This window comes from Micrasema longulum, unplaced genomic scaffold, assembly GCF_059751315.1.
Source record: "Micrasema longulum isolate JH-2025_06_02 unplaced genomic scaffold, ASM5975131v1 h1tg000684l, whole genome shotgun sequence".
Classification (NCBI taxonomy): Eukaryota; Metazoa; Arthropoda; class Insecta; order Trichoptera; family Brachycentridae; genus Micrasema; species Micrasema longulum.
The window spans coordinates 125,341-137,757 of NW_028277880.1; the positions used below are offsets into that span (position 1 = coordinate 125,341).

A 12,417-nucleotide genomic window follows, 5' to 3' on the forward strand; every position below is an offset into this window, starting at 1 on the left:
TTTATCGCCGTTTTCTTTTTGTTGGTCAGATTCGTTACAAGGTTGGGTATACTAACCTCCCTGCGGGAAGAACTGAGCGTATATCACCTTGAAGGTTTCTTCCCTTACAACTCCCGTGGGGCACTCAGCCTTGAACCCTCTATATATCCTCTTGATCTCTGCCTCCGTGAAGCGCGTTGACCGGCACAGAGACCCCAATGAGTCTGGACGGTAGCGAGCGGGAGTTTCTCCTAACTCCTCAACCTCAGAATCTAGGACAAGAGAGACACCTGTTAGTGAAATCATTCATTATTTAGCCAATATTAATGAAAAAAAATATTTGGTTGGAAATCAACAAATAACATTAATCAATTTTTTTTCATTATCTTTATAATCACATTAATACATGACTCGGCATATTAAAATGTAGTACATAAAATTATCAAATAAATGAACTTCAAAAAAGGATAACATTGTTTTTTGAATACGTACATAAAATCATTTTATTAATGTATAAAGTTACTATGACTGTCAATCTAGCGATAGTAGCCCTATTCTAAGATAGTCAAAAAAACATTATTTTAATAGCCAAAAACACAATATGTAATATGTTCGCACCAAATCTATACCAACCTACCCGTTCTTCCTATTTCCTAGCGCACTCCATGCAACAATAATACAACGTGTGAGTGCCGGTAACAGCATTAAAAATCTTACATTAACGAGTGAACTGCTTTACTAATATTTCCACAAGCGAGCTGTGCCCGCGTCATTTTAGACCGCCAGATCCATCCAGACAAGCTGTTCTAGCGTTTTCCGACCGCCAGCTTCACCAGGGTTCCAGCACTCCTCACTTCTCATCCATCAGCAGGTTAGTGGAGTTGCGCAACCTTCCTTCCCTAACAATACAGTCCATGTACTATAGATAAAAGGATACATACTTAGGGACTAGCATCGGTTGTCTGAACTGAACTCTTGTCCGTCTGAGTTGTTCTTATCCCATAGAAGGGAAGTGGTAAATTACAAATCAAAATAGTAGACTAACTCAAGAGCCGACCATGCTCTAGGACCCGTTTCGTCTACTCTAAGGTCTGAGAGATTGCTAGGACGATTAGGGTCTTTGCATAGAATTGTTTCTACTGTTGGTATTAGGATACTGGTTTTTGCGAAGAAATCAGTATTATGACGAGAAATGATTTCGCCCGAGTTCGATAGTGATCATGTTAGGATCTGTGTTAGGATTTTGCCAGTAGTGTCTTGATAATTTGATCTTCCTTTGTGATTTGGTATAGATACGTATTGTTTTTCTTCTGTTGCTTGAATGCATGTTGTATAGGGCTATATTCTAATGTTTCCTATATGTATTTGGGTTTTGCGTCGTTGTTTGATTTGTTTGTATTACTACGTTCTTTTTCCTTTCCGAGGCGAGATCTGGAGCGTGCGGCCGCGGTCTTAATTTGAAACTAACACTGTATTCCTTCACTGTCATACTGGAAAATTCGAAAAAGGGGATTGTGCTGACCATGTGTATTTGATTAATCACAAATTGACAATACTGCAGTGAGGGGTACAATAAAAGCTTATAAAATTTCTTTGTCTTGTTATTTCCGCGGTTTGATTGCAAAGAAATATTAAATTTTCGCTTAATTAGTTTAAAAAAAAAAGATATTGTTATGCGAAACTGAAAAATGACTCAAGTCTTTATGAACAGTTTCGGGAAAGGGGTGAATGCTTTCATTGTAGTCCATGTACTCAATTTCCCCCTCCTAGGACGAGGTATTCTTCACACTTCGTCCACTCCTCAACGTAATACATGAATATACCTTCAATATCATAACTATATAACTTCAAATTACTAAATAAATATAACAGCGTGAGTCACTCTTCAAGCACAAGAGCTAGTATCATATCTTTTTTGGAAAGTTACAGTTATAAGATCCACTAAATTTATATAAAAGTAGATTATAATAGAAAAAAACGCGTTTCATTTTATGTAACTATATTTATAAAAAAAAGGTAATACATTAAAAATAACAGTTCAAACAAAAACATCTGTAAAACCATCTATCCATTATCATCAACCTCAAAGATTCTCCACAACCTTACTAAGCATTAAGTAACATCTTCGAGTTAGAGCTCTTACATCATTTTCATGGTTCTGACATTATTTTATATATTTATATATTTTTAATATATGTATCTGGTATTTTTTTCACAAATATATTCTCAATAAAACGAGCATGTTAGATAAAAAAAATAAAAGGAGATACATAAAGTCAATTAATAAAAACACAATAACAAGTGACATTTAAAAAAAATAAAAAATAAAGTTTATTGTTAACTATATAATATACAAAAATGAATTGAGTTATGGTCCTGTGGCTAGTGTCTCGGACTCACGGACCAAAGGTCAGTGGTTTGAATCCCACTCTACCCCAACTTAATTCCCATTTTCTAATAGTGAGTTATTTACAACTCGTTAAAAATGGCCCTCAAAATGAAATATTTGGGTAAATCGTAAGAACGCAAATATTTCTTATTATAAAAAAAACATATTAGAAAAAAAAGTTTTGAGTGAAATGAGACTATTCGTATGAAAGCTTTCTATCAAATTAAACCATAAAAAACCCTGTTGGCTTTCACCACTTTTATTAATATTTCAAATAAAATAAATTGCTGCGTCTTTAAAAAAAGTGAAATAAATGTACTAAGTACAATAAAATAAATGGTTAAATTAATAAAAATAAAGGTAAAAAAATACATACTAGAAAGTTTCTGGAAAAAATCCGTCACATTTGAATTAAATTAATAAATACAATACGAAAGGAACAAATAATCGAAATTGCATGGGAAATTTTAACTGGGGAGTAAATCTAACGAGATTTTTTTTTGTGTGCAAGAATTTTTTTTCAACTGTAAATATGAAATAATTATAATTAAAAATAAAATTTAAAGGTATGGCCGATTCGTAGGCATATCTACTCTCATTTGTGCCGTGTACATGTACAATGTACATACAATAAGATAAAATGAAAGAAAAAATAAAAAAAACAAGTTAATTTGAAAAACGTTTAAATGGAGGATACTATATGTAAACGTTAATAAAATATAATCATTAAGAAGCCTGAACCTCTACTATATTGGATCAAACATTACCCCAGTAAAGAATGAACGCATCTATTATCAACGATTATCTTGAAAATGTTTCTTACTTCCACATCATTAATGGGTTGATTAGCTGTTTTCTTATTTATCTGCTTAAAAGAAAAACCCTGAAAACCCTTTTCATTTGATTAGAAACTGCCACTTAGAAGGAAAAAGGAAACAAAGAGAAATATATGTAATCCTCGCAATTACGTTATAATCATTTGGTCTACGTTGGGTTTGATGAAAGGATATAAGGAAGATCCTTTTTTCAATCCAGTAACAAAATGTTTTCTTAACATTGAATTTCTCTAAAACTTTATAGACATATACTAGATTAATCCTCATTGGATATTTCATCCAGGCTAAACTCATACGGGCCTTAGGGGGGTATCTAAGGTGCTTTAAATAGAATTTTATTTTCAATAACTTTATTGTTAATCATCATTGATTGATTTCATTTTTTGCATAATTCTACCCCAGAATGTTAAAAATGTAACAAAACTATTTGAACATTTTTAAAAAAAATGATTTCCATCATAATTAACTTTTTTCTATGCTTCTCCCCCGTGCAAACAGCATGCATAACAATTTATTTGCCCTACAGTTTAGTGATCTTTGATATGTTGATTAGTTCGCTTCTCGTGCTTTTTGCAAATTGGTCGATTGTTTCCACAAATGATCGTAACAATCCGGATTTAACATGCGTTCCTTCTAAAACTTCCCGCTGTGCCTCATCGCTATCGGATTGCGTGACTAGATCGGGGCTATTCAACGTGTTAAAGCGAGGGCAGTATATCATATAGTATTCTTTTGAAACAGTATTTTACGAAAAAATGTATCAATTTCGAAGGTAACTCGAAATATCATGAAATAGTTTTTTAAACACTACCGTTACAATCACAACGACCAGATCATTTTTTAAAGCGATGTTTATAGCATATTAGTTGGGGTATATCTGGTACCCTCCCCCCGAAACTCGGGATTTTTTTTTCACGCTCAGGCTCGGAAAGGTTAATTCAATGTTATTCTTCTCCCGACCGGGTGGTTCCGTGTTGCAATTCGTTGTAATTGAGCCTTTTGGCCTTTTGTGACACAGGCATATTCCAGATTATGACTACAAAAATTTTAAGAATACATAAAATCAACGAAATCAAATTGCTTAGAAAAATTAAGTAAACCGGTTTACAATTTTGAATAATTCCGAATTTTTTAATCTAATTTATTACTTCTGGAGACTTTTGAAAAATTTCGCGTTATGTTATCTCTTTCCCACCTGTTGACAAGCATCAAGAACAGAGTTAAATAACATTAAATATACTCTTAAAAAGATTACTAACAATACAAGACGTTGTAAAACATTAATTCTTTCAAATGGTTAATAAAAAATATGATGCAAAATTAATTCAAGTAGTATAAAAAAGTAAAAATTGTCTGGCAAAATAAAGTAATTGTAATAACTCCCCTTCCACATCTAATGGTGCATAAAACACTGCAATGGTACACCAACCGCAGCGTATCTCGATATTCTTTAGCAACAAACGGAAGTCGATTAGTTTTACGCTTCAGATGTCAGTCCAGGGACTACGAAATATTCTAGTGTAAGAACACCGAAAATAAACATTTTCATGTCAACCATCCCGGAAATCGAACCAGAGATTTCTCTCATGGTAGGCAAACATACTGACTATTAGACTCCGAGGCAGACAAAACTATTTTTTCAAATTAATGTAATGTGAAAAAGATAAGGGCGGACTCATCGAGGGTTTCCCACATTTCTCAATCCAATGAAGTACATATTATGTACTTTTAGATTACCTTCTTTTAGCACAAAGGCGCTCAAGCTACCAGATTACAGAGAGCTCCTTCGGGCAGCTTTTCCCGTTGGGCAACGAGCATTTTTTCCGTGTATGTGGGCACCGCCAAGGAGACTTATGTACTCAGATGCGGTGAGCGGTACGTGGTGGGCAAGCTGTCCCCTGAGGGTTATTTTACAAACTGTATAATTTTAAAAGGTGGCTACTTAACCAGACAATGACAGGTCATAAGCCTCGTAAATGCCTTGACTTTTTATTGAATTTCCCTACTTAAAAATGTTACAAAATTTAATTTCAATAACTCCTTAACGAGTGAAATCCTGCCTTGTCTATAAACATTTGGACACTCTCCGCGTATAATAATGACGTAAAATTAATTTGAGTATCTTGTTGGAACGCGCATATTTCACCTCAATCTTGCTTTTACGGCATTAAACTAATCAGATAGACCTTCAAGTTAGAATATTATCGTAAACAGTACAGTAATTACATTACTTTATAGTAATTGACTTCTATGCTATAGAGACTATGATGTAATAATGTTCTATAAGCTTTTAGCCTAATTTACTATTATGAGTTCAATGAAATACACTAATATCCGTGTAAGACATAAGGGAAGATATTAATTATATAATTAAAATCATGTAGACATTGCACATATTATGATGCCTGAGTTTAGTTTTTGCATAATTTATATTTAATGTATTGATTGCCGAAAATAAAAATAATCCCTTCAAAATGATTTTAAGCCAGTTGTATTGGGTGCTAACATAAATTTGTGCTTTTTATTCTTAATTAAGAGAGTTAGAAGACCCTCCTTCATTATTTTACAACCAATTTTTTAACACTTCCTAGAATTTTCAACGTACACTTCGCAAATATCACGAGCAGCTTTATTCTCTCGATTGAACGCAAAGGAGGTGTCGAAAATGCCCACTATCGTCTACTTGGTATTCCATTTTGAGGGTTTGTAATAAAATAAAATAATATCTGTAACGTAAAAGCAACCACAATGTCTTGTGAAACAGAAAATTTTCTTTCGAATAAAGTATAACTTTTAACATTTTGTTTTAATTTTAGTGCTCATTTTTAAATTTGAAAAAAAAAACGGACGCAAGTTATGTCAAAACCTAATACTATTTAGTTGTCTAGAGTAGTATTAAAATAAATAATTACAATTAAGTACCTGATTACCTAATATAATTAATATGTCGATTTGATAATAATAAAACATCAATATTACCGACAAAAATTTTCATCAAAAATAGCACGATTGATCTTAATTTTAATGATGTTGATTTTCATTTTCATTTCACTACAACTTACCGTTAAAAAGTTAGATCATATACAGAGAAATGCACAGAAAATAATGTGTCTAAAAAGCATCGTTAATCTAAATATTGTATGACGTGTCCAAATTTCACGTCGCTATGACTTAAAGTTTTGAAGGAGTTCCCGTGACGGACAAACAAACAAACAACACACACAAACGCATTTTCAGTTTTATTTTTCATTAAAATTTTTTTTTAAAGTAATAAGTTCGTTTTTTTTATTGAGTATTTTTTATACTAATTGCATCGTTTTTATAAATTTGTTTAGTTTTATATTGAATATATAATTAAATTGTTATAATTTGAATTATTATGCAATTTGATTACAAAACATACTCTTCTGTTTTTTTTCTAAACTAAAATACTTTTTTGTATTATAAAATGGTTTTTTATTTTAGTATTATTATTTTTAAAATACGTATTTAAATAAGGTTTTTATGATTGTTTTAGACTAAACATATTATTTATATTGGAAAATGCGTGAATACATAAGTAGGTATAATAATATCGCAAAAACGATAGTAATATTGAGTCAAAATATTGCATAAAGCGAACCATTAATCAAATTTCAAGCAAAATATCCGACATAATTGAACACTATTTCATTATTAATAGGTGAGTGATTTAGTGCCATCAAATGATATAAAGCCTACGATGAAGTGGAGCGAATTAGATAAATATATATGTAGATATCTACCAACGTAACGATCGGATAACTCACTATTATTCCCAACTGAGTAGATACAATAAAATGACATTTGAATGCATCCTAGCTGTAGTGGATTGACAAAACCTCAAATTTATTTGATTTTGAATCACTTAAGTGTAAATGAATTTTAATTAAATTGTAGTATTCGGTATAGCCCTTATTTACCAAATATGAATTAGATTTAATAAATATATACGCACTGAAACTTCTACGAGTATTTAAATTGTTTTTATATCACCATTTAAATGGAGTTAGATTTTCATTTTTACCATTAACTTAGCTTTAAAAATGTGTTCCAATTAAATAAGTTTATTAAGAAAAAACAGAGTACCTACATAATATTAATAAAATGTTTTTTTTCTTAATACATAAGGATGCAAATCGCTACATTTCACTAAGGCTCCAAACAGTATAATACCTGTATAAATACGTTGGGAGAAAAGCAGGCTTATTCTGTCATAATTTCGTCTCGTAAGTTAGTTCGCTCGTCATATATCCATCTCTCTCTAACGCAATCAAAACCATATTTTGCTTCCGTTCTTTCTCACACGAAATGAATGAATTTACAAAACGAATGTACAGAATAAGGCCACAGGTGTCTCAGAAGAATCCAGGGTTTGCGTTGGTTTGACTTCCCGAGAAATAAATAAATAAGATAATTGGTAGAACATATTACAATTTGTTTAGATATCCGAAATAAAACACATTTATTGGATTTAACTCTACATGTTTATTTTTAAATATACAAAAGTGTATAATGTGATGCGTTTCGTCTTGTTAGGATATTGTCAAACTAACTTTAGTATTTATAAAAGCCGAAGAAATATCTTGAATGCTAAACTGATGAGACAAATTTACTTTGCTTTTCGCCAAAGCAAACTATCATATTGCAATTTAGCTAGGGGAGGTTGCTCTCGTTCAATCCTTGAACCAGTGAAAATAACACAAAAATGGATCATAAAGATCATTCCCAAAAAAACCTTGAGGTATCTAACGGAAGATCTTTTCGCTGAGTTTAAGATATTGGATGTAAGACAATTGTTTGTGAGGTGCCTACTACTTAATTTTTTTGATAAATTAAGTGAGGTCAAAAGAATTTAACAAAATATAAACACTCGTTCAGCAACACAAATTAACAGTAGTGTCCCATTTGTATCAACCGCCTTTGGTAAAGCAATATAATGGAATTGCTCCAAAAATATTTATTGCCAAATATAAAAGACTCAAAATATAACACAAATTTAAAAATAAAAATAACTGCACATAAAAATAGTTTAGCGAGAGATTTTTTTGAAAAATATATTTAGATTAATAAACACACAAGGTACTTTATATAATTGGTAGACATATTATTCATATTTTTATGTATATAATTACTTTATTTTTATTTATTTATTTACATACGTAAGTTAATTGTACATTATTTGAGATATAAGTCCCAACTCCATGGGACAAAAAGTCCTATGTTGAAATATTATGCTACATTATTTATGTCCAACTAACATATTTTCTTGGCACATATATTTACTTTGTATTTGTATAATAACGATTGTTAATTTCTTACATTTGATTAGCTAGGCATTTATAATTAAGTAGTTTTATTATTTTTTGTTATTGTTTTTGGTATTGTTATAGAACTACTTATCCTTTTAAAGATAAAAAATCTCCATCTTAGAACAGGCTGATCCATGTTAGATTGAGACTATTCTAAACAGAAAACACCCTGTTTTCTTTTTTTCTTCACCAGTTTTATATAGATTCCCTGTTATTATATATTTATTTACTTATTTTATGCAATAAATTTTAAAAATATTTTTTTTTTTTAAATTTACAAAGTTTCCTCATGTACTAACAATAATTGCTGTTTAGTGATAAAGGTGCAAAATAGTGCTAATAGTTTATTGGGGTAAAAAAATCCCGAATACTTGCTAACAACCATGGTGATCTCATCGGTAATTTATTTTGTTTTGCATAATAATAAAAGAAAAACATTTGTGTGTCCTTCCAAAAATATCAACTTTGAAGCCAATTTCAAATAGCCGGAAATATTTTTTGAAAATGGGAATCTAGTCGTAGTAAAGCAGGGTTGAGAAAGTCCCCGACACTAACCCGTTTCAATATTTTCGTTTGAGCCCTGTGGCTAGTGTCTCGGACTCACAGATCAAAGGTCCGTGGTTCGAATCCCATTCTGACCCAACTTGATTACCATTTTCTAATAGTGAGTTATTTACAACTCGTTGAAAATGGTCCTCAAAATGAAATATTTGAGTAAATCATAAGAACGCAAATATTTCTTATTAAAAAAATAATATATATATATATATTATGGTCGTGTATTGTTAGAAATACATTTATTAGTTAAAGAATGCATCAATTTTTGATACGACTGATATAAAGCGGTGGTGATAGTTGGCTTTGCTATATTTTGGCTACAAGTGCGCCTCTTGAGGGCTTAAACCAAGCTTTCTTACTTTACAAGGCATCAGGTTTTCTAGTACTGAACGTCCATCTTAAATTCACGTCTGAACTACGAGACATGAAACTGACGTGAAAAAATGAACTAAAATGTGTAAACCATTAATGAACGGCTATGATTCAACAATATTATTGTTTTTTGTTGAGTTTATTGGATCCATAGAATTTGTCTGGTTTAGAAATATTAATGGAACATGACTCGAACATCTTCAGAAATCCACGCGTCTTTTTGAGTACCATTGATTTATGAATAATGCATAATACATTCGAGAAGCGTGAAGGAACTGCTTTTGCATTTCCTTTGAGTCTGTGTCTCCTGTAAACATCTAAACATGAGGAATACCTGCATCTTGCATTGCATTCCACAAACGAAGAGACATAAATCTTTTCAAAGCTCTTTACCTCCGCGCAAACTATTTGTCGCAAAATCATTCTTGTTTGTGTTGCAAATATCTTTCGGATACCGGAAAATGCATCCTCCGTAAAGGGAGCAGGAAATACTCGGGCAAAGTATAATAGAGGAAAGCTCTAGAAATTGATGGATTTACGTGCCAGTAGCGCAACGGTGAGAATCTGGATCAAAAATGTTTATGTCAGACGGTGCAAGAATAAAATAACTCTTTTTGCTGAGTCTCGCTGTGGAAACCCAAGAAAACGATCGCACAAACATTTTCGATTATAGAAAATAGACGAGCATGTCTTAAATCCACAAATTTGAAATACCAGTGACCAATTTAATTACTTTCGCTGCGCCTTCGAGACTTGTATCATTACTATAAAACGAACTTTATTTCAACACAATCCACAAGGATTAAGAATTCAATAATAACATATTACAACAGAGATGAATAACATTTAAGAGAAGGTAATATAGAAGTCAAGGCATCTACAGGGCTTATGACCTTAGACATCTATTATTTCTTAATTTATTTTTTATTTATTTTATTTATTAATTTATTGCAAAGAAATAATAATAACAGGGAATCTACATAAAACCAATTAATGTAAAATTAAAACGGAGTGTTCTCTGTTTATGATAGTCTCCATCTAACATGGCACAGCCTGTTCTAAGATGGAGATTTTTTATAAAGAAAAGAATAATGCAACTCACATATAAAAAAAACATAAAAAAGAAAAACTAAAACTACTTAATTATAAATGCCTAGCTAACCAAATGAAAGAAATTAAAAATCGTTATTATACAAATTTAAAGTATATATATGTGTCAAGAATACATGTTACTCAAACATAGATAATATAATATTACATATAATTAAACAAATATAAAGCAATAAAATACATAAAAATATAAATAATATGTGAACCAATTATACAAAGTTTTTTTATTTACATATATTTAAAAAAAAATCTCTTGCTACACTATTTATATGTGTAGTTATTTTTATTTTAAAATTTGTTTTACATATTCTATATTACCTTCTCTTCATCTCTGTTGTAATATGTTAATATAAACAGCTCCCCAGGGAGTTAAATCCGGTCCTTGTTTACAAAAATTTGGACAAACTCAAACTATTGTTGATAAATCTACCTGGTCCATTAAGAAGTATAGAAATTGAAAAAATCACATTTTCAGGCGTTGCCTAGTATGTAGGTCTAATAATTTAACTAGACGAATCTCACCCGCATAAATCAAGGTTTCAGCTCTTTTACTTCACAAACATCAACGGATGAAAGAATTGAAGGAATATAGATGTTCAAATATGGGCAGAATGGTGAATGTTATACAGTGTGTAAAGTGGCAACTTAAACCAGCCATTGACAGGTCATACGCCCTGTAGATGCCTAGACTTCTATATTACCTTCTCTTAAATGTCCTTCATCTCTGTTGTAATATGTTAATATAAACAGCTCCCCAGGGAGTTGAATCCAGTCCTTGTCTACAAAAATTTGGACAAACTCAAAATATGGTTGAATTCAATATTATATAAATATGAAATTATAATACCGCAGTTTTGCAAAAACTATATTTTTGTTTTCATAAATCTAGATATCTTTTTTGTTTGCAAGTAGAGTGATACCGAGTAGTCCTAGACATGTAAGTTTTTTTAGATTATATTTAAAACAACTTAGAAAACTATAATAGGCCTTACTATTTTGGTTTATTAGTATTTATTCAATTTTTTTGTAATGACTGTTGTTTTTCTCAAAATAAATCATATAAAAAAAAAAAAATTGAGTTGAATAATTTTTGTCTACTAATTTATTAACTACATGGTGTAATTTTTATGAGTTTGAATAAATATAATTAAATTCACGTGGCTCTTCCTTTATCAAGGTTTAGATTTAGATTTATGACAAATCATAAGCCCTGTAAATGACTACTCTTCCATATTTCCTTCTCAAAAATGTTTTCTCTCTCTGTTGCAACAAATTCAAAAGTATAAAAACATATTTCAGAAATTTTCAGTATCGGTGCCAACCTACGCTTAAGCAAATAAAAAATGAACTCTTTTCTTTTTAAAAAAAAAATATTAGCATTTTTATGGTTTACCCAAATATTCAAATTTCAGAGGCCATTTTCAACGAATTGTAAATAACTCACTATAAGAAAAAGTAACCAAGTTGTGGTAGAGCGGAATGCAAACCCTGGACCACTAATCCGTGAGTTTGCAATACGAACCACGGGACCACAACCCGGTACATTTTGTAAATGCTTAAGTTCCGAGTTAGACTCCTGACAAGGTTGATATAAAATAAATTTTTGAAGGGTGGTTTTACTCTACAATATTTCAGTGTCCAAGACTTGACATTTAACGTGGAAGACATCTTACTTTCATGTTACAAAAAAAGATCAAGTTATGCTGCGATTGGTGTACCAATGCAATGCCCTATGCACCATTAGGTGCACAAAGGGAATGGTGATGATGATTACCTTTCAGGCTTTGTATACTTAAAAAAAATATTTTTTTTAAAAATAAATATTTGCGTTCTTATGATTTAC

General features: G+C 31.0%; 1 protein-coding gene across 1 annotated transcript in view; it reads right to left on the reverse strand.

The window, feature by feature from the left end:
• The window catches only part of LOC148279663 (A-type potassium channel modulatory protein KCNIP1), a 213,400-nt gene that overhangs the window by 80,883 nt on the left and 120,100 nt on the right, over nucleotides 1–12,417 (reverse strand). The window contains exon 3 of the mRNA XM_088229595.1: nucleotides 57–251. Within this exon, the coding sequence (XP_088085721.1) occupies nucleotides 57–251 (195 nt within the window). The remainder of the gene's footprint in view (nucleotides 1–56; nucleotides 252–12,417) is intronic.